The sequence below is a fragment of the Anabas testudineus genome, chromosome 16, assembly GCF_900324465.2.
Source record: "Anabas testudineus chromosome 16, fAnaTes1.2, whole genome shotgun sequence".
Taxonomy (NCBI): domain Eukaryota; kingdom Metazoa; phylum Chordata; class Actinopteri; order Anabantiformes; family Anabantidae; genus Anabas; species Anabas testudineus.
The window spans coordinates 18,133,205-18,159,957 of record NC_046625.1 but is presented as its reverse complement, the minus strand read 5'-3'; the positions used below and the strand labels follow the sequence as shown (position 1 = coordinate 18,159,957).

General features: G+C 42.2%; 1 protein-coding gene across 5 annotated transcripts in view; it reads right to left on the bottom strand.

Moving 5' to 3' along the window:
* Positions 1-25,158, bottom strand: part of znf407 (zinc finger protein 407) — a 132,966-nt gene extending 107,808 nt beyond the window's left edge. For 3 of the 5 annotated variants that reach the window (XM_026372093.1, XM_026372096.1, XM_026372097.1), the window contains exons 1-4: positions 24,337-24,786; positions 21,906-22,586; positions 19,385-21,592; positions 13,134-13,248 (exon numbers count right to left, since the gene is read on the bottom strand). In XM_026372093.1, the coding sequence (XP_026227878.1) occupies positions 13,134-13,248; positions 19,385-21,592; positions 21,906-22,586; positions 24,337-24,382 (3,050 nt within the window). In that variant the 5' untranslated portion in view covers positions 24,383-24,786. Of the gene's footprint in view, positions 1-13,133; positions 13,249-15,110; positions 16,485-19,384; positions 21,593-21,905; positions 22,587-24,336; positions 24,788-25,085 lie in introns of those variants that run through there. The other 2 variants (XM_026372094.1, XM_026372095.1) reach the window with 2 other exon arrangements.
* Positions 25,159-26,753: the final 1,595 nt, after the last annotated feature.

Genomic DNA, 26,753 nt, shown 5'->3' with positions numbered 1-26,753 from the left:
TCACCTCTCCTTATTAGAGTTGTCAGAGTCGCCGCATGCTCTTATGAAAGCAGTCACCTTCCACATGATTAAAAGTGGCGGGTTCCCACCACCGTTTGGCCTATCAGCATCACCGAGCAGCCGTCAAATGTGTCTGCAGTCCTCCTTGCCCATATTTCCCTTTGTCACCTCGCCACAGCGTGGAAACTTTTTAGAATAATTGCTCATCCATACACAAGCACGGGTGACTAATACAGTATATTAAATTAGTGGTGTTTGGTTGTAAAGGGGAAAAGTGGGTGTTTCATTAGCTTGTTCACTTGGTAGGCTGCATACTGTGAGAGGCAATATGAAAGGAGATTCACTTAGCAAGAGAGCCTGCACGTCAGACCCCTGACTGTAATAAGCTTCACAATAGCCTACTACACTCCAAAGTATTGCATCGTCACTCTGTATGTCCAAATTCTGCATTATCGATATCTGCAGAACCAGAAATGTGTGTAAATTGATGTTAGTAGAATGGAAAAAGCTCTAAATGTATTAAAATATTAACATTCAAATGGAAATGTAATTATGTAGTAATATATATTTTCTTTTGTATAATTGTATGATCACGTCACCTCAACTTCAAGTTCACACAGTCACACACAGTTTTTCTTTTTCTCTGTCTCACTCACACACCCAAATAAAATAAGAAAGGTCCACAAACTCACTGTAACAAACAACAACACGAAAATCCCTCAACTGTAACTATTGAAATGAACTGTCAATTCCAACGGTGAGAATTAACATGACAAACAGGAAAAAAAAAATCCTAAATTACACTTGAAAAATAAAGTAGTGATTTAATTAAAATGTTATTTGTACATTACAGCAGCATCATAATTATTAGTCAGAGTAATTACTGTTATTACAGTAATAATTTTTCAATTTTCTTCATGTTTCGTATCATCAAAATACATTCAGTGTGGGCGATGGATTTATGGCATCGTAGTTTTAAATGCAGGGATGCAGAGAGGCTAAATTCAGTGTTAGCCAAACACATTAACACGGAGGCCCTTGGAGGATGCATTTCACCCCAATGTTTAACTATCACTGCTGAGTCTTGCACTTGAGTTTTTTGCAACATATGTTACAACCCCCCCAACCCCAGGAGACACACCGCGGCACAACACCCTCCACTCTGCAATTAAGCTCTAAGCCTCACTTCAGATTTCTGCACTTTGGCTTCAAAACTGATCACTGCAGATCAGTATTATTAAATTAAACTGATTTAATGTGATGTCTGAGTTTGTGACATACACACACACACACACACACACACACGCCAACAAAATTCCCTAACAAGCAGCATCTACACACCAGATTATGTTTCCGCCTTTATGTTAGAGACAGTCAGTGAATGTTAAAAACTAAACTGATTATGTGACATTTGAATATGTATTTAATATAAACATGGAACTGTACATTCACATATTCATACACACACACACACACACTCTAATACATTCTACAAACACACACGTACGACTACTGCCAAAACAGCAGTCGAAAGCGGTCAATGATAAGTTGGAGAGCTGATCAATTTACAATGCAAATACAAAAGCCTAATAATAAAATCATATTAGTATTATAAAACTGTACAAACTCCTCTAATGCCTTTTTTGAGTCACAGCAGTGAGAGACATGTTTTTGTTTTTAGGTTTTGTTTTTTGTTTGTTTTTTTGGTTTTTTTGGTTCAAGTATAAAGCAAATCAATTAGGCTCTGCTAAAAATCCCTGATCTGGTGTAGCAGAGCTGTGAACCAGTGTAAAACTATTCTCTGTCCCTCTCCAGAAAGGTTATCGCGTTGTATCTTATTGCCTTTACCTGCTCCTATTCACTGTGAACATGCACTGATTTGAATAAGCACCGCTCCAGAGGCTCTCTTATCAGATCCCAGACGGGTGTGCCAACACAGCAGTATCAGGTACACACCATCTCTCTTTCCTAACCCCCACCCCCCCACACCCACCCCGAAAAAAAGGTTAGAAGAACAGAGAGTGAAAGAAAGGAAAGAAGAAGCAAGTGTTGGTGCATCTGGGATCTGTTGCCTGATAGCACAATCTGGCTATAATCATATGCAGGATTTATATGCAAAAATGACCAAAAGAGGAAAGCAGTTAATCCGTCTCTGGAAATGATTCTTTTTGTTTTCTTTTCTTTTCTGTTTCTTTTTTATATCCAGAATATATTTTCTACAAGTGCTGACCCACACCCTCCTCAATTCATTTCACGTAAAAAAAATGCAGGATATAACGTACTGAATTTTTAAGTGGGGTATTATTAAGAAAATCATTAAGTGATGTGATAAAAACTAATTGTGGATCTGCTAACGTGCAACAATTACCCATCGAAGGCATGATATTTTAAAGATTTCATTTCATTAATAGCTTGCATCGGGACCCTTTTTTCCCTCACTGTGCACAGCCAAGAAACAATTCCATAAAGACGCGCTGGTTTCCAGTTTCATGTAGTTGTTTGCTTTAGCTCTGTGAGGGGAAAAAAGACCAGCTTGGGAAAGCATCAGTCAGTGAGGTTAGCGAGCATGGTAGCAACATGACCTCAGAAAATGTATCCTCCTCGGGTAGGTTAAACACACACAAACAAAAACGCACCGAGGCCATGCTCATTTCCCCAGTCCTCTTAACAGGCTAACCTGCTCTCTTCATTAGGGTGCTGTGGGGACTTATCACTGTGTAGTCTTTGTCCTTGCTGTAATTGCCCTCTCGGCATGTCAGCCCCCAGCCACCCACCCACCACCATCATCATCATTGCAGCAGCCCCACACTCAGCCAGCCCAGCGTCAGACCCCTTGTGACAGGCCTGGTGAGGCAGCGGTACGGGGAGCCTCTCCTGAGACCTGCTGATCGGCCCCTGAGGTCCACCAGTATAGAGAGACTTGTCCTAGTTAAAGCAGCACCGGCAGGGACACCCTCTGCACACTACATCTGTCCTGCCACAAGCCCAGCCTCCAACTTCACTCATTTACTACTGCACTAAAACCCACCAGAGAGACAGGGAAATATTCTCTTAAGTCATTTGCAACTTCTGAAAGTACGGCTTTAGCAGGCAGTGGACACTCAAGCACATTCAAATCTTCCTTTCTAACCATGAACGCATTTAATTCATTGCATTTTACTTGAAATCTTAAAAAAAAAAAAAAAACGATAAAAAAAGAAAAACAGCTTTCTATAACAAAGTTTCACTTCATTATCTGTCTCAAACCAGCTCTGACATCCCCGCTAACGCATGCCTTTACACCCAATCCATGTTCTAGATCTATCTTACCTGAAAATGACAAATATTAATTGAGATAAATGTTAAAAGAGGCAGATTTGATCAAATCTTTCGACAGAACAAACAGAATCTTAATTGCATTTCATTCATGCAAGAGATCCACATGTACCAGGCAGTCACAGTTTGCAAATTATATCTGTGACTCTGGGTTTCTAGCAAGTTGAATGGCGCCATCTAATGTTCAGTACACATACGGCAACTCATGGACACCAGTGCCCGTTTCTTTGAGCTCCACACAAGACTCAAAGAAACAAATTAGTTTTTTGGCTCCATTTGAAGCTTATGTAGCCTGTAAAAGTCTAAGCAATCAGATTTTGCTGGGGGGCTTGGAAAGCAGCAGCCACACTTTGAAATGACCATAGAGTGGGCAGAGTGAACCCCTTTAATTTGAAATTTAACTATAATAGACACAGAGCTATCAGTGTTGCAGCATAATCCTGACCTCTGTTTGTTTTGCTGAATAAACAGAATAAATAAATAAATGTTTCTTCTTCACTTGGCGTGCTCTTTCTCATCATGCTCAATGTTTTTTTTTACCCTGCGGGGTAATCGATGTGTCAGCATTTTCACGGATGGCTGCAGGGGTTCAGACCTATGCTGAAGCTGGAGGGGCTTGGTGGCGTGAGGGTTAATGTGGTGCAGGGTTGAGATGGAGCAAAGACAATGTGGGGTCTTCTACTTTTCTAGTCGCATGTCCACTCCTCTTTCCTGCAGGCCTGACACTTGTAGATGTTGGACTGGAAGGCACGCAACTCTCCCATCTCATTTCCCTCCTCCTTACGCTTTCCCCTCCTCAAAAATGTGCCCCTATCTGCCCCTGTCAGGAGCTTTGCCACAATTTGGTGGCAACTGTGCTAATGAGGAGATTTCAGTGGCAGCCACAAAGCCCGATCCCAACCTCTTCCACCACTAAAACCAACATCGTCTACCAGGGCCACAGCAAATGCCGGCAAACAAACAACGAGACATAAAAGAGATGTGATGTGCCGTATAACGTTTTAATGACTTTGTTGCACCACATCTGAAATGCAAACACATTAAAGTGGACATAGTGCCCCTTTCATTAAATACACAGCAGTGCAAATATTATTTACCCCCCCTCCCAACACACACACACTTGCATAAACACGCACAAAGACCTCATTGCCTTTCTGTATCCCAGCATCCATCCCGCGGATGCCACCAACAAGCCTTGGAAGTCTTTCTGTGGGGGTGTTTTATGCATCCCACAGGGCTCGGAGACAGTGAGATGTGGCTATAGCACACAGAGGATCCCAGTCAAGGACACAGGCAGCATCACTCACTCCACCATTATTTGCTCATATTTAAAGCTGGAGAGGCGCCGGGACTACCTGAGGGACTGTAGCTACAAATGCATGAGGAAGATGGGTGATTTCAGAGTCCGACGGGTGTGCTGAGCGACTGAGAGCTAAAGGAAATGCAACACAAGCAAGAAGAGTGAGAGAGAGAGAGAGAGAGAGGGAGTGACGGAGGACTTTATATGTCAACCCAGTGATACCAGTGTTTTTATGGCTGAATATTTTTCCTCTTGTCAGAGCTGGATAAGGAATCACCATAAGGTTGGGGAGCGTGAATATTGCCCTTGAGGGCCCGCTGTGGCTGCTCCTGTTTATGGTTGACTAGCAATCAGCCACCGATTCAGGACCCACAACCCCTCATCCATCCATGTCAGCAATTAATCAATTAAACGTGCTGCGGGGAGGAGTGGGCTCGACTAGGTGTGTTAATACAATGGCCTGTTAAGGCTGATGTAATTTCATCACTAATGTCACCCATTCATCACAGCTTATTATCTGTTTTGCATAGACAGTGGTCAATATCACTTCATAAATCTGAGAATCACGGGGGTCTGCTGATATTAAGTTTGAATGATGCTATGAAATAATGGACAACAGAGCATGAGGGCCACCGTCTGTCCGTAGATGGTGTTTATTTGTCTGTACTGTGGAATTGTCATGAGTAGAACCTAAGAAGCATATACACTATCTCCAATTAATTTTCATGTGGTAAAATAACAGTAAAATTAATCCTTACTTTGGATCCATGGTGGCCCCCAGACCCCACTTAGGTAGCCACTAACATGATCTCAGAGAAACTCTATGCTGCCTCTTAAACCACAGAGCAGCATGTGGACTGCTTCAGCACAGCGGACAGTGTGTGTGGCTCTGTACAAAAGTGTGTAAATAGATGGCTATGTGTAGGCGGAGGCCCTGTCTGCTTGTGTGCCTGGTGTGAGCATGTGTGGGCCAGACCACATGTGATACACAAAGTGAGAGCGGTATTTGGCGGACCAATGGATATGAAGGCTTCTAACAATGTTTGTTGGACTCGGGCCACTGACAGCTGACAGTTTGTGCCAGTATTTCATAACTTTAAATGTCACCATTTCCAGGGCCAAAATATCTAGAAAACTTACAACAATTCAATTTTTCTCTGAGAAGTGAGGGTGGAATGAGCCTTGGCTGCAAGACTGGGACAATGGACATTAGTGTGAGGCATGTTGGGACTTTAGATCTGTCAGTACGTTTGGTTTTTGTGCCCAAACCCCTTCACATGGGTATCTAATGAGTTTTCTTCATCATAAAATGTTTATGTAGACTTTTAAAGCACCACTACCATAAGTAGCACTGGGTAATACAAATGAATTTAACTTGACCTTACTGCTAATAATAACCCTAATCCATAAGTAACTGCTTGGAATCCAATCAAACTGTTTAATTAGAGGTAGGGGTATCTCAGACAAGCAGCCTAGTGTTGATTCATTCTACAATAAATACAGTACATAATCAAACAACCTGCATCATATCCATCATATCAACTGAACAGCACGGGCTGGCTGACTTCCAGTTTTTAACATAAGGCCAATACCTGCCCTATATATTGGTCTAATGCTACTAACAGCTTTAGTCAGACACAAAGAGCCCCTCTTCCACTCAAGCCAACATTTCTCCAGCACTCCCAGCAGGTACATCAGCTCAATTATGATGATGGCAATGACTGATTGCATTTTACCTCTCCCATGTTCCCCCAATAAGTCTGGCCATCACACAGACAGACTGAGAGAGAGACAGAAGGGAATGAGAGAGAGTACGAGACACAGACAGAGACAGAGACTGAGATAGCAGCGTCATCTCTGCTGAGCTACAAGCTTCCCAGATGCAAGTCTCCGGGACGGTATCAAACATCTCAGTGGCAGACTCGCTATGAAAATAATCTATACCTACAGGAAGTCAATTAAAAAGTGCCAGGGGAGATTAAGAGCAGCGTGACAGCTTTTCGTCAGGCCACGGGTTTGACTTGGAGAACCAGCGTGCTGCGTGTCTGCTGTGTGAGTGAGTGTGAGGTAAAGTGTGTGACGCGAGTAAAGACATGTTGGAGAGAGGGCGGAGGTGGAGGTGGAGGATGGGGTGGGGGGTCTGAACACCCTTAAAAGCCCCTCATGAATATTAAAAGGCCTCTGGCAGACAGCAGCTCTGCTACAAGTTTGCAAACCAGTGTAATGTGTCTGCGCTGAGAAAGGGCTCAGTCCGGATATCAATTAAATCAAGCGTTGTCAGTCTGATGGCCCTCTCAATGGAGGGACAGCCCATTCCCCTCTACACATCAGCTCAGCTTTGTGTCAACCATCTATCTCTCATCCTCCCCTCCGCTTCCTCCTCTCTCCCGTTTGCCATCTTCATCAGCCTGGACCCACTCTCCCTCTCTCCACCTCCTCCTTCACTTCTTAGCTCTCTCCCTCTCTGTCTCTCAAGCAGCCGGTAACTGAATGCACAAATTACTCTACCCCCCACCTTTAACTCCTACTAAATCTTTCCCCTTTTCCACTTTGCTGAGCTAGGATATTTTATTCCTCCATCAAATATGCATCCCATTAATTAAGTTAAATTACTCCTGACTGCCAAATATCCCCTGCCCACGATGGGTGTCAACACAGAAATGCATGACTGTGAACCCGCAATGACACGGCCCCAACACTTAAACATGAGTTACAGCCTTTTCCAGCTCCATCCATGGGCAGATTACCAGACACTTTGGGGTGGTGGAATTAAGCGCTGTTCGCTCCTTCCCCTCCACCCAGCTTTTTAATAAGTGCACAATGGATGACACTCGCACTTCTGACAATGAGAGGACTGATATTTTAATTACACCCCTTTTTTCATCTGCCTTCCTCTTCATCTTTTAATTGCTGTTGTTAATCACTCATTAACTTCCCTCTCTCTATTTTTTTTCTCCTACAATATACATGATTATCTCTATAGAATGGATTGTTCAGCAACATTCTTACCACAATTCAACTACATTAAAGAGTAAAGTTTGCACTTTTTAGTGTGAGGACCTGGTTCGGTGTGATCCACCTTTGTTAGCATGATACTAATCTTTATGATTAAAATTCAAAGAGAACACATGCTACTAAGAGAGGAAGTCATTCTCTTCATTTGTTGTCTTGAAAACCCAGGAGTTGAGATTTAACAAGAAAAAGTGATTTTGAAAAAAAGAGCTGAGGCCACAATAAGCTTAATATTTTAGAAAAGAAGCTACTGTGATCGTACACAGTGAAAACAACAGCCTCTTTACTTAGACAGTCCTCAAGAGTAGTATAACTTACTATCATAAGGCTATGTGCTGTGTTGGCTCCCTAGCTTAACTACTGATCTTGCCGTTTAGCATCTGGCCTCGGTGCTCTGTTTTTTGTTTGTCTTTGATTACAGGGAAATGCTTTGATTATGAAGCCCAGAGGTCCCTGTTCTGGGCCCACTAAAAATATGAGCTTGTTATTAAAACCTAATAGGACTGATATGCTGACCAAGATTTCTCTTTTTGTCTCTCACACTGAGAGATGCTGAGTGGGGTCCCTATTTAAACTCTACAAAAGCATCCTTTCACCAACCTGAGACGGGCCGAGCGAACAGGCTTTGTCTCCCTCAAGTACTGTTGCTGCTTAATTTGAAACACAAATTTAATAGCACTCAGTGCATGTTAGGCCTGCAATCCAAAAGCAACTACTGAAGCCACATGTTTGTTGTCATCTCTTCAGCTGGAAGATATCTGCGAGGACGTGTCACTCACGAGGAAATAAAGTTTGGCAATCTAGCTCCAAAACAAGTGGAAAAAGTGTAAAGCTGTACACTGCTGAATTTATATTGATACATTGACGCTGTCTAGAATTGATTTCTCTCTCTGCTCTCTTGCCTTTTTCCTGTGTGTGCATGTGTGCCTCTGCATGAGTGTTTCTATTGCAAAAAACATAAATTTTACAAACATCAGCCCAAGGCTGATGTTTACTAAACACATCCAATCCATTATGCTGCGCTTTATCGTGTTATGGGGGGTAACGGGCTGTAAAGCTGTCTCGGTCATAAAGAGCGATCACAGAGTGCCGAGTCAAACCAGAACGCCTGGATCTGCAAGCCATACGCAGCCCTCGTTATCATCAGAACAGCTCCTTCACATACTTAACCTTTCCAGACCAGCCTTTCTGCATTATTTTCCAAATGACCTTTAGCGTAACTTATTTCATTTCCGATAATGGCACACTAAATTTAGTTAAATGCATCAGAGCAAAATGTGTTTATTTTGGTGAAGGGGACTACACTGACTGACAAGGATGATGTTCCTAGGCACAAACTTTCAAGTGTCCGGAACAGTAAACACCAATACATCTCCCTGATGGGAATGGATGCTAAGTGTGTGTTTGATAAGCACACATAAGTTATATAGATTGGAATGGAATACACGTAAAATATGACCATATATAAAGCTAAATAAGGCTAAAGCTAATTATGAGATCAGTCCAAATGGAAACCATAATAAATAGTGCTAAACAGATATAAACAAGATTGTTCCAGTGGAAGCCTGCCTTGAGTTCTTCACACCAAATGTTTTGACATGCCACAACGCGCATATTTAGAGACATCTAAAGCTTGAAAAAAAATAAGAATGAAATATGCAAAGACAAAAGGCTTAGTGAATTTGAATTCTGTGGAAAAAATATTCAGCGTTTCCAACTGTTACGTGTTAATGAATTCACGATTCCTGCTTCCACTTCCTGCCAACACATGGTGCACGCTCGTGGTCACACACAGCTAAATGATTCAGGACATTGTGAGCTTTCATAATGTCTAACTCTAGCATAAATACGAAGTTACCCTAGAGCTGTTGTATTGCAGACACAATCCCTCAGCCTGTAAGGAGCAGCGTGTTTCATGCCTTTGCTGTATAAGCAGAGAGGGTGGGGGTGGAGGATCTTAGCAAAATCGCTAATGTACGTGATGATTAAGTGTAACTCAAATACCGAGTGTGTTGTTCATGTGCCTGACAGGCAGTAATTTGGTGTATTATATTCTGCGGTTTTAATTGCACGCCACCAACGTGTCCCTCTGACACGTTATGAAGCGATGATGTACAATTATTTCGGGGCGGCGGGAGATCAGTGGAGTGACATTATAATCATCTTCATAGGGATCCCTCTCTTCATCTGCAACAACCATTAATGTTTAAATGGGAGGAAGAGAGAAAAAAAAACATAAAAATAGTTCTCAGGGAGTTCTAACCAGAATCTGTTTGAGGATTATAGAGAATCACGTCAGGGGAGAAGGAGAGGGGTGTGGACAGACAATAGAGGGGCTGAGTTAAGTGACGGCTTTCTCTGGATAAGCAGCAAGCTAAGATGCTCCTCCACTGTAACTGCCAGGCCTCACACTACTCATACAGGCCCGGGCATTAAGGCACATTACAGCGGATGAGCCACGCAGGGCGGAACTGATAGGCTATTCTAGGAACAGACCAGACAATCTCACAAGACAGGGGGGACATAAAAACCCTGACATGAGCCAGCCCCATCCTGTTAACAGTCAAATCACACACGCAACACCCAACATGAAATCATGACTATATATACACACACTCTCCAACACTAAGTCAAGAAAACTGAGACGAGGGGAGGGCAGGAGGGAGAAACACAATGCAGCTTCCTCCGAAGAGAAGACAAACTTTGGCCTGCCGCAAACTTTTTGTGTTGAGAGAATGCAAACGGTTTCGAAGTTTTGTTCGAATTCCTGAAGTGACGCTAGGAAACGGCAGCTTATGACCCATAATCATAAAATGGCAGTCCACAAGAGGACAATCCATGTCCATGATAGTGTTAATACTTCTAAGGCCCGGTCTGAGATATTAAACCCATGCCTCAAAGCATTTAGACTGTTTATGCATAATTTAATACCTACAGCGGCACTGGATGTCCATTGCATCTTTGGGGAGGACGAGAGAGCGGGAGGGTAGAAATGCTGAGTGCAGGGCCTTTTCTGGTAGATGATGGAGGAGAGGAGGAGGAGGCTCATTAAGTGGCCGAGCCCCACTGTGGACAAAACACGCCAGGAGGAAACACAAGAACCTGCAGTCTCACATGCTGGAGGATTTTTTAACCAATTAAATATGAGAAATCTTATCTTGCATACTAACATCCAATTTGTGTTTTTCTGCTGGTTTTGCACCTTAAGAGTTCTTTATGGGCAAATTAAGATAGATAACACACAGATACGCGGACAGACAGGTAGAAACAAAAAGACAAAGTGAGAGAAATTGTGAGGCAGAAAGCCGATAAAGTGTTAGCGATGATGAGGGAGGCACTGACCAGCCAACTCAGGTTTGACTGGCAGCATGGTCAAGGGTTCTAATCTGTGCTGGCCTTGCATTTGCATTTGTTAATTAAATGCCACAACAATATGATCTTTAACTATCAACAACTTCCCCCCCGCTCGTGAGAAGAGACTAGCAGCGGCAGGCTGACGGCAAAATGAGGTGGACAGCTAAGGTGCAGCCCAGCCATTCACTCACAGTGTCAGCGCCGAGGTAATCTTCTCGTCTGAAAGTTTAACAAGGAAAACACAGCAATCGATGGCGGTGAGCAGAGGGGTACTTTTAAGAAAAAGAAAACAAAGGGGAAAAAAAAACCCCACACACACACAAACAACATGAGCCGATGCTCTAAACAAAATGGCGACAAACAACACCCACAAAACCCCATGCCCCGTGGAGGCCCGGGAGTGTGTAAGTATGAAAGGAATTAATGAAACACAAATTTTATATTGTAAAAAAAGCAGCCCAAACATAGTCCTGTGCTAATTGAAATGATAAATGGCGATTAGGCATAAAAATAAAAAAAATAACTTTTCTTACTTAAGTGAAATGCTGCGCCATCATTAGTATTCACGGGAGAATGGTGAGCTTAATGGCACTATAATCTCACTTTTCTAGGTCACCCAAAACAAAACGGGTAATCACATTACACATTACACCTGAAACATGGCCGTCCATTAGTAACGCGCTTTAGGTTCAGATTAAGGACATCTCATCTAACGTGAAAAGTTTGGGTAGGGCAGCAGGTTATGTGTATATATTGCTGTGGCTTTAATGAAGGCGTTTCTGGGGGTTTCTTTGTGTTTGCTGCTCTTTAGTCAAGAGGAGGGATGGCCCGGTGATCAGTCAGCACTGAAAGCACACACAGGACCGATTTATCACCAGTGGCTGGCACTGGCAGCACGCGGCTCCTCCGTCCACATGATTTGTGAAACCGGGGGCTGTATTTAGTAGTCCCATTTAAAGGCATATTGGAGAATCGTTCCATATGTATATGTGTTTGTGTGTGCACGTGCTTGGTCAGAGCCCAACGCGTTTGCAGCACTCGGGAGAAGAGAGGGTTTTCAGCCGGAGGGCCTGTGAAACATGAGCCTTCCCTCTCATTAAAGGAAGAAGCTGTGTTTAAACCAACGCTTGTTTGCTCCTGCTGTAATATGTTTGCGAACATCAGCGGGAGCAAATAAACACACGGGCTCTGCTCGGCTTTAGAAGAACAAAATCGGCCCACGACCGAACTAAATGGAACAGTCTACACAGGATTACACAGAGGGAGAAACTAATAACTCTACATATGTCTTCATCTTAGCGAGAGTGTAGCCACAGAAGCTCAATGGCACAAAGCTGGAAATCCCACAATTTACTCTATTCCCTGACTGCATGTTAAACAGCTTAACACGTCCATTTCAACATGGCAAGGCAGTGAGGAGGTCTACCATGGGAATGAAACAAGCTGATCGCAACATATGGTCTACACGTAGGGGGTACAAGGTAGTGGGATAATAACTATACTCTTGTACTACTGAGTATATATAGGCTCGCGGTTACCTACATAAACTTCCAATTAGGACTATTTGTACAGGCGATCCCATAAAGAAGTTAAAATAAGCTCAATAAAAGATTTTTTTTTTTATTATTCATGAGGTCTGGGAACTGTTAAATGTTAAAAAGCATATTCACACTATTCAACTATTAGCAAAATGTTTAGATTTTTTCTGACTCCAATAATCTTTATATAAATAAAAAACGTCTTTAAATTTAGCACTTTCTTGGCTAAATAAATTAAAATCGTGTGAATTGTGTTTAAGGTGCTTGTAATGTTGTCACGCACGGACAAATGTGGTTTGTTGCTGTGTTCTGAGTTTCTGTATGTACTGTCCAGTCTCACTTGTATGGAAAATATTGCTGCATACCATGACTCTCTCCATCACAGTCATGGGTATGTCTGACCAGATGTGTTTCCAAATAAATAAAAGATGCGTGTAAATGTACATTGTACAGATGTAATATTGTAAGATTCAGTCCAACACACACACAGGGTTAAAGAGCAGCATCACTCTTATTATAGGTTGGAAAAATGTTTTACTTTGAATGTTCAGTTATCAAATGACTATGTCAATTTTGTCAACTTTTAGAGTGACAAAGTGTTTTCTGTCACTCACCCACAGATGTCGCATTTGTACTCTCTCATGCCCAGGTGTCTCTTCACATGGTTCCTTGCGTCTCCCAGCTGAGCAGTAGCAAAGTTGCAGATCTTGCACATGAAGGGCTTAGATCCTGCAAAACAAAGTAAGGCCGGTTCATACGATGAAATAACACTGCGTTTCAAATAAAACATGGCTGTATAACAGCTGGGCAGAAATTTGATTTTACATTACTGATCATTTTTCACTGCCTGAAATGTAAGACTTATTAGTTCTGTGTTCGTACTTCAGCTTACTTCACAGAGAATGCCCTTTTTCCAGTCCACTTAAAAACTACAGTCACACTCCAAGTGCCAGGCCCTTCACTCTCTATCTATCCTTGTCACTCTCCTTCATCTCTTACCTACTCTTCCTTTGCCTGTGGATGCGTAAATTGGATTCCAAAGGTCAGGGCGAATACGTAAATCAATTCTGTGTGCACTCACTACCACCCATTCCATCATTAAAGCACTAATCACTCTGGCGGGCTTTGCGGGGAGGCTTCTCCCTAATTATTGTCATTAATAAGTCTAGAGGGCGGGGTAGCGTTTGAGAGAGTGGCAAAGCCTGTGCTTGCCATTTGTCATTTAAAAGCAGAACCGCAAGGGCTGATGTCTGAGCTATCTGTGCGACAAACATCTAGTTAAAGTTAAGAGAACCTTCAGAACAAAGAAAGTGGGTAAGAAATAAAAAGACAAATATTTTATTCAGCAAAATTCTTCCAAATAATTTAAGATTTTTTTTCTCAATTACAATCTTATAACATTTGTCAAAATAAGATGGAGATTTCCTTTGGCAGCGTTAGCCAGGTTAAGGACAGCATCACAGAGCGCAGCACTGCAATCTAAGTGTGATGATATCCACATACACATCTTTGAGCTAATCCCTACCCTGACCCAGTGAATATCCCAAGACGTTCTACAATATTTATTCTGTGGCAGCCGCTGATTTGATTAAGCACTTTGTGTAGATTACTAATTCGTTCATACACGGTTCACTTGCTGTGAGCTGGAAGTACGACACATCGAATTTTAAGCCAGTAACGAAGATTGAAAGGCAAGCATGTGCTAACAAGGCCCATAAACACAGGGGGCAGGGGAGGAGGTGGGGGTCCACGCATGGCCCCTTCATTTCCCACGTCCCTACAGTACGCCACACACACACACGCACAAACACACACAGACGAACAGATAAACACATATTTAAAAAGCTAAATAAGTAAGTGAAGACAATTTCACACAAGCTATAAAAAAATATCACACAACAAAAAAATCATCCACAGCTGTAAAAAAAAAAAAAAATAAAAGGAAAAAGCCAGACATAGAGATTCACACCACACCTACACAACATGCTCACATCCAGATTCAAACCTCCACCTCACACCTATGTACGAGCATACAGACACAAACATTAAATTCACAAGACATAATCACTCGTGGACAAACAGAAGGAGAGACAATCACTCTCCCTCGTTCTCACTCAACCACACACAACCTAAAGTTGAGGTGAGAGAGAGGAAAGCGTGAGGGGAGCTGATTTGTCCAGATGGCTGGCTGAGTATGAGACATGGCAGAAAGAAGAGAGATGTAACGTCCCTCAGTTCTCACATCTTATCACATTAATACTCCACCACTCCACTTAAACAGTCTCCGTGAAACTGAAATTGACCATCAATGCAGTGTCATGTTAAATTAGTATTGCCATCCACATAGGAGGCGATGTAGCTCCCTCACATCCCAGACGAGACAGAGAATGACTAATTCATTTCCTGCAAGGAGAGAAGAACCTCATGCAACGTTTCACTAGACACACACACGATGATGTCTTAAACCTCATACGTGCCATTTACTACTGTCAGAGACTTGGCTTTAACCTTCAGGTTTGGCAAAAGAGAATACACAATAAGTTTATATACAAATGAATGTCTGCTTTATTAGGTTTCTTCATACAGCCAGCTAATACACACTGTTAGAACTGGAGAGTGTCCCAGTTTAAACCAGCTTTTTAAAAGTAATCGAAATCTTTATAGTCATGTTGTTTTCAGTTACTGTAGCTGACAACTGATAATAATAGAGATTTTTATTAAAGTCAGTCGATTAGAACACGACTAATGGAGCAGCACAAGTCACAGAAGTAAAAAAAAAAGATCCTATATGGGAAAAATATATCTATACTAATGCTTAATGGAATCATTTAAAATACCTGCTGGAGATACCTGCTGCTGTCTAAAGAGGCAGATGTGGGTGCTACTAGAACTGGACACATATTTTCTGCTATAATACTTGGTGCTACTGCTGTTGCTAAACTGCCTCCCTAATGTAACAGTCAGCTTCTACATGGCTAAAGACATTTCAAATCCCGCAAATAAAAAAAAATAAACACACCGTACACTTATTAAGATCCAATTAAAATACAGTTTCCTGTAAAGAATAAAAAAAAGACAATCTCACATTTCTAATAAAGCGATCTTAAAAAGTGGTAAACACCACCAACATGATTCATGATTCAGTCAGCGAGCTGTTTCAGCAAAAACGGTCCTAGGATCCACCTTCCTGGGATTTCTTAGTCTCTCATTAACACGATCTCTAACGTCTTTCCATTCTCTGTCTGAAATGTTCGCGAAGCGGCGCTGTAGAAGTTCTCTTAACTTGATAATAACATTCCTGGGAAGGCCTTGTTTGCCGTCAGACCCGTTCCAATTCACTTTATGTGCCCAAGACAAATAAGTGGCGAAGTCCACAATCATCATAAACATCTTTGCTGCGTAATCGTCCGGACGCCGTGGACCATATCTGTGTTTCGTAACACAAAAAATTTTTTCTTCTACCTCTGGATCTACAGTTTGCAGAACAATGTCTGGTAAGATGTTACAATTGGATGGTGTTCGTGCAGGCAGTGTAGCGTTAATAGTGGAAGTCCCATCTGGTGAGGATGGCAAGTGAGGTGAAACTTGTGTTTGTGCACAGCTCAAGGAGGAGCTGCAGGCCAGTCTCTGCGGGGGACTCGGGAGGTGCACTGGAGGAATCTGCCCTTGTGACAGACTTATAAGTCGCTTGTCATAGATCTGGTCACCAGCGTCGTCCGTGAAGTGGACCTTCTCCACAATCCTATGGAGGGTCTGTCGGAATAAACCGTTATCCTGACAAAGTTTGGCCAGCTGCTGCTCCAGCTTCCCAACAGTTCTCCTAAGCGACAAGTTCTCCTCCAATGCCTTCTTGTGGTCCTGTGCAAGCTCATCCAAAGACTTCTGAAGCGTGGACACTTCCCGCTGCACACACTGTTTCACCAGTTCCTCCACTGCCTGCATGGTGTTCGCTGCAGCAGGAGGCACTGGCATGGAAAAACAGCAATTAAATCTAGAACTGCAAATACGGTGCTTTCTATTTTCACTTTGACTCAGCTTCTTTCCATCTGGTGCCTCTACACTCAAATGTCCATGCATGGATTAGTCTGATGGTTAACGAAGGCTATGATTAGTTTAGAATTTATGAATATTAGATTCATATTGTATTTCCATTTTTTGGTACCGTTTCGTTGGACCCCGTTTTAATTGTAAGACAGATTTCAGCTTAATAGTAAAATAACATTTAGTATATAAATTAGAGGTGCCATCTGCTTTTTTTTTTTTTAGAATGTACTGCCTCATCCGAGTGTCTCTGAGGGCAGACAGCGCGTTCAGTGGAGATTTCCATTTTCCTCAAAGCTCGAAAAGTGCTTTCAAATGCCTCTACATTTGCTGAACGATACGATCCTAAGGGAAAACACTAAATCATTTCAAGGATATAAGCATCTTAGAAATGTCTACATCAAAAGTCTGTTTTGGTTAAACAGTGTTCAATAACATAGATTATGTTAAAAATGGCAATAGGCAGGCCAGTGGAATACTTATTCCTACAAATAAACATTGCATTCCGTGTCTGAACATGCATGCATAGCATGTGTGCCAATTACTTTAAAGCTCAGTCTGAGGTCAGACAGCCTACTGCAATGAAAAAGTGACCAATTTACCACAAAATGCAAATTCCAGCTGTACCCTCATTGGCAAAAATCAAGCATGTGTACGTGTTTCCTTTAAGGGACAAATTGACAAATCTGTGTGCAGCCTCCCACTACCGTCTCTTGATTTCACTGATTAATCAAGTGAATAAAAACTAGGTCTTAATTAAAAGGATCTGGACGTGCTCCCAGCTCAGAAACTGGCAGACCCCCACCGTGCTACTCCACAGTCCCACAAACAAACTCCTAGAATAAATGACCACCATATAAAAGGTGAATAATTCACTGTAATGAGGGAACTTAGCAATAATACCAACTGGCATATGTTGTCAAAATGAAGAGAAATAGGTGCTTTCCACAAATAAAAACAGCATAAATGAGAGTGGAGATGTAATCTCATAAACAAGAACATAACTCAATCGAATGAGAAGAAATAAACCCAAAAAACAAAGTATTCGTCATTAGAAACCTTACAACACGCCCTTGACTTGAAACCATATTAGAACCTCAGTGTCACAGCTTTCATTTTCTTAAGTAACACTAAGTAAGTGACCTCAAAACTCAAGAATTATGACACAGGGAAAAATTCTGAACACATATAGATCTAACTGTTAATAAGAAGAAAGTGGAGGCTCAACATTAATCATCAGGATTTTATCCTCCAATTCTTACAGCTTCAAGCAACCTGACTTGAGCAGTAAGCAGTATGACTTTGGCACGCCAAGTGATGGGAATGTGCACTATACAGTAAATAAGGCAAAAAAATATTCATGTTCAGCTGTTCCTCTGATCAGGAAAACACACTTGCTACTACTGAAGGCACAAAATATCGGGATATTTTACAGCAGTACATTTTTAGTTTGCTGCATTTACGGCCATATGAAGACATAATGAAGTGAAACCAGCGCACTGCTGTAACCACATCACCAATATTCAGCCAAAACACGTATGGAATATTAGCGCTGGGTTTTACATGTGGTCGGCGAAGAGCACGGACTTCAATTAAAGTCCCATTAAAGTTTGGGCTGGAATGGGGATGGACCGCAGAAGGCAGAGAAGGGCATTTATTGATGGCGCCTTCACATCTTGTTCCTGCATTAAGTTGATTTTAAGAGCAATTAATACACATAGTCAGGGAAAAGTAATGGAGCGCCCTCTGTTCTTAACCTGTTGGACACTTCCCAGCCGAAGCCCTGACCAGCGCAGCCCTGCTTTGCATTATAAATGACAAGATAAATCTTAATGGATTGAGGATAATCAGCTAGCCATGAAGGCTGACATATACACACATTCACTAGGCATTCGAGTGCCCACACACATATACACAAACATGGACGTACAGACACAAGGGAAATTAAAGGCTTTGAATATGTCTGCATTGATTATTTTAAATTATTAGCCCACCTCTCTTTGGATCTCCAATGCTTTTAGCCTAAGCTTTAACAAATTTACAGAGACTTATTGACTATAATTACAACTGAGTCTTGGTAATGGACACATCAATTATGAGTCGCACATGTCTCTGACCGAGCATTGCTCAGGGAATCCCAATCTGGGGTCCATTAGCGTCTCTCCTCCTGCTGGTCTGAAGCTCAATCAGTCTTTACCTTCACCTCTACTGAAGCACCTATTACCTGGCTGCAGTAGATAGTAGCCTTAACATTAGCCTGAGCTGCCAAAGAAGAGACTGTATCTCCACACTCAGTGCTATTACACCGAAAAACAAAGGCCTAAGAGCTGAACAAAGACATTATTGTTTTTCTTTTAAGATTTTTGCTCAAATCTGTTCATATGCTCAACAGACATTAAAACAGAAAGGCCCAATCTGTATCAGTGAAAGGAGGTTAAATAATTTATGTGGCAATCGAAAAGTTGCATCTAAGTAAATGTCTTTTAAGTTTTTTCTTTCTTTCTCATTAATAGATTATGTTGGAATATATTGAAAGTGTGTTACCACTCTGCTAATTCATATATTTGCAGGACGATGAGCTACACGCAGAGTATAGTAAATGTTATGAACAACTTCATAACGCTGTGTAGACATTTATTGTTTATACAAACAGATAGTGGGTTGTAGAATTTAGGCTCTCCTTTACTTCATCTTCATTTAGCTTCATAGCTTTAACTTTTGCACTGAGCATTAGTGTATATATACTGTACATACATAATACACGTGTTTGAGACACATATAGTAGGAGAAAGAGTGGGCGAGTCAACAGAAGCATGATACATACCGGTGTGTGTACGAATGTGTGCCAGGAAGGCCATGGAGTTGCTGCTCTTGCAGACCTTGCCACAGTATTTACACACACTGCCCTGGTTCTCCTCGCGCTCACGGTTGATCTGCTCCGTGTCCTCCAACACGTACTTGTTGACCTCCCTCAGGAGCTCCTCGTGTTTCTCTTTAATGTGAACAAACAGATCCTGCTCCGTTTCAAAGCGGTCAGTGCATTTCACGCACTTGAAGCTCGCTCCCCCTTCGGGCAGCTCCTCCACGCTGTTCTGCTCGTTGCGGTGGTGGGCGGCGCTGTTCAGGTGCTGGTGCAGGTTGCTCTCCGAGTAGAACGACTTGCCGCACACCAAGCAATGAAAATGCTTCTCCTTGGACGGATGCTTCATTGAGATGTGGACGTTTAGGCCGCTGATGCCATCGGCCATGAAGCCACAGTCCTCGCAGCGAATGCGAGAGCTGCTTCCTTTAGCTTCGTCCCTAGCCTTCACTTCCTTGGGTTTGACCTTCTTTACATATGCTGAACTGGAAGGCACGGTCTCAACGGGCATCGGCGAGCCTCCAGTGAGACATATCACTGCAGCCTCACCTTCCAGAGCCAGGCTCTCCTGCAGTGCCTGCTCCTGCTCAGCAAGGGCTTTCATGGATACAATGCAGGCATCAAAGGGAAGGGCTTTGGACATGTGTGTATCTGAATGAGAGCTGTCGCTTTTTGCATCTACAACCATCGCGTCAGTGTTTAAGTGTTCATCACATCCTTGTTTACCTCCTTCCTCCAGGTTCTCTTGCTGTGCGGGCTGATTTGCTGCTGACTGAAGATCCGCTGGAGCCTGCTGGTGTTCAGACAGTACTGAAAGACTAATAGGCTGGTTGGCTGGATCAGGTGCAGCACCAGTGGAAGTAATACTCTCTGCTTGTTTCTCATCAGCGCTGCCAGACACACTAACCATCACTGCAACAGGTTCTGTGGTGACAGAGGGTACAGCTGCATTCAGACTTTCCACAGTTTGACTATCATTTGGACAAGATTCAGGCTCCTCTGTGGGACTGGGGGGTTCACCTTCAGCATTAGGGTTTTCCCCACCAAGCTCAACGACATCCTTCATCTTCAAAGCTCTTTGTCCCTCGCTCCCCAGTTGTTCCAGATATTTCTGTCTTTTCTGTTTGTGCTTCTCTGTGCTGGCATGGCGAGACATTTCCCGGCTTGTTACAGCATAGTAACTACACGCAAGACAGACATACTCAAAATCTTTGGTGTGCTTTCTCTTGATGTGAAGATGGAGCGACGGGATTGACTGAGCCACAAAATCACAGTGGCTGCAAGCATTAACAGTGTCAAACTTACTGTTTCTTTGGCTTGTACCTGAATGAGTTTGCTCCTCTGTGCTGTGTTCTTTAGGGGGCATGTTGTTAGATTCCTGCTCTTTGTCAATGGTCTGTGGGGCTCCATTTGGCTCCGCTTGGACTTGCGTACTTGTTTGTTCCTGCTGGTTGTTGACTGGGTCCTTATTTGCACACTCTTGTGCACGTCTGACATGTTTCTTCGTGATACAATGGCGATCCATGTCTCCTTTAGTGACACAGCTGTAGTTGCAGAGAGTGCAGCTGTAGCCGTACTCCTTGCTGTGTTTGCGACGGACATGAACACTTAGGTTGGTTGCGTTGGACACTACCAGGCCACAGTAGCCACAAGTGGTTGTAGATCCTTGCTTCGGTCTTCCTCTTTTCTTTCTGGGAGGCTCAAGATCTAAATCTTCCTCCTCGGCTAACACGGCTTCCGCAGCCTCAGTTGCCTCTTCAGTTTCCTGTTCTGCTTCTGTCAAAGTATCTCCCCCTTCTTCACCAGTGGGAGCCCCATCATCAACATTTGCATCTTCAGCATTGTTACTGCTTACACACTCGACATAGTCTTTAAATGAGGAAGATTCTGCGCTCTCATTCCCTTTACGCTTCTGCATGTGACTATCTGAGGACAGGTGAGTTTCCATCCACTCCGACGTGGCTGAAAAAAAGTTACACAATTTGCAGCGGTACCACTCCTGGCCCTGGTGTTTGACTTGAGTGTGGCTCTCCAGCAGAGCAGGGGTGCTGACCCTAAAATCGCAGTGCGCACACTTCATTTGGAACCTGCTGAATGTACGTTTGGGCGCCACCTGTGTTGGAGTGGCGTCAGGATCGGGACCTTCAGCTTCCATGTTCTCATCAGCATCAACTGAAAGACATTTCAATTGAATACTTTAGATCTCTTTGAATTGTTTAATTCAATAATTCAGTTAGACAGAGACAGTAGGTGTGCACAATTTTGAATAAACGCAGAAACAGATGAAAAGCATCGATTAGTGACATTATGTTCAGAGAAAATTCTCACAAAAATACCATTTTGCCTTATTTATGTCTAATACGTGTGAAAAACACATCTAAATTTTATCTGAACATTTATTCTTTAAATAAGCCCAAAGCTATCTTTAGTTTGACGTGAGTCCAGACATCAGCTTTTGTTGGTTCTGAAATTCTCATATACTCACATGTATACGGGGTGTCTTTGACATGGTATCTCTGGACATGAACATCAAGAGGAGCCTGGTCTCTAAATTCTTGTCCACAGTAGTTGCAAGAATAAATCATCTTAGGTTTTGGAGTTCGCTTGCTCACTCTTCTCCCTTGGGTATGGCTCATCTCCTCTTGATTTGTCTGCTTTTGAATTAAACCCTTTGTGTTCTTGCTATTGTCACTGGCTGCTGATCTCAATTCCGAAAGTTCACACTCCTCCATGTCCACTTCCTGCTGGATTTCCATTGGACTGACATCAACAAGATTTTTACTTTTTCCAGCTGCTGTGGTTTTAACAGTGTTCTTCAAGTTCTTTCCATGCTTTCTCGCATAATGAATCTTTAGTGATCGTGGGCATTTGGCTAAGAAGCCACACATTGTGCAGAGGTTATCCCCACTTTCAGATACACAGACTGACCGCGGCCTCTCAGCAGGTTCCTGGTCTGCTTCATCAGCCTCATCAGTCTTATTGGGTGAGTCCCTTTTAGCTTCCTCCATTTCCACATCATCTGGATGCACCTTCCCACTGGTTTTACTTTGAGTCACTTTCCCCTCAACGTCATCCTCTCTACATTTAATGGTTTTATCCATATCAAATTCTTCTAAAATGACCGAACAAGGAAGTTTATAGCTGTCATCAAAGCTGGATCCAGTTTCTGTGGGGAAAAAATAGACACAACTGATGTTTGGCATGTTCAAATGTTTGAAACACAATTCTGTGGTGTGGAGAAGTTCAATGAGCTAGCTATAGATAGTGTAATCAACTACAAGTTTCTAAAATGTGATCAGGCTTTCAGAAGCACTTTCTGACCAAACACAAGTAAATGCTGCCATCTAGTGCTTCCACTCACAAATTGTTAGTGACAAACCAGCGCCAGCATCACAGTTCGCCGTTTCTGCTTATTAAATGAGCAACAAACATGTCACCTTAAGTCATGGTCTATAATAGAGTATACATATGTCATTGGTGGTCTACGATGCATTACCAGATAGCTGCAGACGTGATTCAGGAGAGCTGCAGTCAATGCCGGAATTAAATCACAATAAGTAAAGTGCTCCACACTGTTTTAGTGGTTGATTTTAGTGGCAAAGAAGCAATGTAATTTCACTATTTATGAGTCAGTTGAGTGTATGGTAAATTAAGCAGTGTTTTTTGACCTTATTTATATTTTCTGTATTTGCAGAATGCTTTTTGCCACAGTCACAAAAATGTCCTACACCTCTGTCATGTTTTCTAATTGGGATATGTGCTGTCAAAGTGGTTTAGAGGTTTTCTATGTTTCAGAAAGTGGTTTTGTAAAATCAAGCTTCAGCTACCTCAATTACCAGGTGGTACACCAACAGTGAAAATCAGCCTTTCAAGTGAGGCTATCACAAAGTTGAATCATGAGAACTGGACTATTTTCTTGTTAGCTCAAAACATTTCACTACTCATCCAAGTAGCATCTTCAGTCTGAGGAAAGTTGGTTAGGGGACACCAATTCCATTAAGTGGAAAACATAATTGGGTGTAGGAGTAGTAGGACTCCTCACATCTCCTGGTACCCTACACTTCCACGTTGGCGGAAGAGCAGTCTTAATCTACCTGAAGATGGATGAAAGTGAACCATGAAAAATAAAAGACAGACTGTGTCTCCTTCTTTTACTCCTGTCTCAGATAATCGATCTTATCTGTCCAAACTGTGAACATTGTTGCACTCAAATGAGTGTCCTTTGACCAGAATGAGCAGTGTACCTTGAACTGAAACACTAAGGATATCCCAATGCCTCTCCCCTACTCACCACCTTTCTATTCCCCCCTTAACAAGTGTATTCAACTCAGGCAAGACACCAAATCCCCATGGAGGATAAAGCTGGGATTCTCTAACCAAGTTTCCTCAGAAAGGAAGTTATTTGCATGATTAAGGAAACTTTTCAAACTAGCAATAAGTCCATCTGCCACGACTAAACCTCCACTCATTATTTACTATTTCTAATACATTTGAAGGAAAGTGTATAACATGGTGTTTGTATATATAATAGGGACACCTTGAGCATTCATTTTCCATAGTCCGGGTTTGAATTGCTTGTATGGATAGATAGAATATGTACAATTCATTCTTTGTGCTGATTAAGGTAAAGATCATGTCCTTAACCTGGATTCATGTGTGTACTGGATTCATCTTTGCAAACAAGCCACAGCATTTTTTTCCAATTAAATTATCAAATAAAATGGCCAATATCTGTTCAGATCGTACAAGATGACTTCTGTGAAAATCAACCAGTGTGCACATTATTTCAGTCTTTCAGTACTTCATCGTGCTCACTACCGCCATCCACCGAGCATGTGGGTACGACTCAACGCACCCTGGGTCAACTGGACTTTTATTTCATGTAAGTGTCCGTTTGTTTTGTAGCTAAAACTAACCTGGATTTATGCCACAAAAGAGTGGATTACAACCAAGCCGACACATTATACTGGCTATTCGTTCGCTTCCGCTGTTGAACTGGGACTTCAATTGAATATGATCTTCCTTTTAAAACAGCATGTTATGGTGGTCTCTGGTACCGATCGGTCGACATTTACTGAGACCTCCAACTCAACTTAGCTAGCCCGTACATTCGCCACCTCTGTGTTATTCTTCTGAGGTACAACTAACGTTGCCAGCCGTCTCACTGTAGTTCAAAAGTAACGCTAGCGCCAGTGTTGAGTTATCCGAACAGCTTTTAATCAGCGCGTTTGAAATCAAATCAAGACAAAATATCCAGCGTTGCACCAGCGTGGAGAAACTCTTTCCAGATCGTGCAGTGTTGTTGCACGACGATGCAAACTAGGTTATGTTGCTGTGGTTACTGCTGCTGGCTACCACTGCTAACATGCTAACTAGCAACATGTTTTCGAACTGTACGTAAGCGTACGCGCAGCGCGGCCAATTAGATTGTTAGTTGGGCTGTGTAGTCCAATCACAGGGAGGCGGAGGCGGGCACAGATCGCCCCAAAGCTTGGAAAACGACGGCAGCACAGAGGCCCAAAAAGGAGGCTAACGTCGACCTCTGAAACTGTGCTCTATTTTGTCGTAACAGTGTGCAAAAACACTCAAAAGATATGTCTGCAATTGCCGTAAATAAAACCGTAACAACACGGATACAACACGATCAAATGTTAATTAAACTTACCGCTTCTTATGCGACTCTTTCCACTGTCCGCGCTTTTTCCTGCTAGACACAAATGGCGTACCGTAGCATGAGCGGTGCGTCACGCGAGAACACGGCCTTCCTGCGCGCGAGGCTTCTGTTCAGCTGGTTCGGTCACGTGTTGCATTCACGTTCCGTAGGGAAAACTATCACCAACAACGAAGCAGATTCAACACGCTGATACTGATGACATGTGATGCCAATTAATCATGAGCGAAAACTTCAAGAGGTTCGTCGGTGCAGCTCAGCTTCGTAGCCCCTTACATCGACCTTACGTCTTTGAAGGGCGATATAATCTGTTTTCATGCAGGATCATCATCTGGAAGACATTTTAAATGTGAATAAAGCAGAACATAGTATTATGTATTAGAATTATTAGTGTTATGTTCAAAAGAGTGAGTTGTCCTTTTTGTTTTAAGTTGAAGGAAATCAGTATGACAACAAAAAGCTTTAACAACTGCAGAAAGAGATCCCAGCAACATTATTTTTTTAAAAACATCAAGATGTGAAGATACAAATTTGAAATGATTTTACCAATGTAGCATTGTTTCACTATGAGGCCTAAAGAGACGATCTCTGCTTTCTCTCTCTCACTCTCTCACTGTCATATGGCCAGGCTGTGATAAATTACTACTTCCAGTTGACAACCAAAGTTAGTGTTATAGAAAGACTGAAGATAGATTAATGCATGGGCATTAATTGATTAAGTAGTCTGACAGGTCAGGAGGTGATAAATGATACCTCCTGCAATGAATACACAGTTTACTTTTGCAATAATTTTCTTTAATTCATCACAGTCAAAATTATATGACATGGATGGTTGGAAACACAGACCCCTCCCCTCTTCCCCCATCCCCCATTTTTCATCAGGATTCATCATCCATTTTTCTCCATTAGTTGTCTATTGAAAGAGGAGAGGCTGCTTTAGTGGACTCTGTCTCACTCTCTGCTTTTTTTTAGCCATCGTCCCTCTATTAAAGTTTTCTCCTTACATTTAAGTCTGTTTGTTTGAACTCAGTCAGTTATACAGTTCAAGTATGTTTTATAGATCTATAGGTAGAAAATGATTGTGGTGCTTTCTATCTTACATGTTACGTTTTTCACCGTGTGCACAACATCAGACCAGTCTGTCTTGCAGCTCATGTGCTTTTTAAAGCAACATGACACATATTGCTCAATAGGTATCTCGAAAGAATAGTTTTAATTGTCTTAGAGTCCAAGAATAATTTTCTGAAAAGTTAATGAATTCCAGTAAAAAGATGTAATGACGACACCAAGTTACACTTAGGGAATTCATTTACATTGATAAATAGATATGCTGTAGCTGTAAACATGTACACACCTCACCTTCTTGTTACTATTTTCAAATGATGCTCTAAAAGAGAAATAAACCAGAGCAAAGAAACACAATTAAACTTAACACCTGTACGGACACCGCACCCACGGTCCTACTAATAACAACAACCCTGGTTCTGTTCTATTTAAGTGTCCCTATAAACCATGACAGCGGGCCGGCATGAACGATACCAGGACCCTGACACTACAACAGTTAAATGGAATTCAACCATCATTCATTATATTATTTACAGCTGTGTTTTTATTGCTGTGACATGTCAGAATGCCCTCCACGTTAAAAAGGCATACAGACAA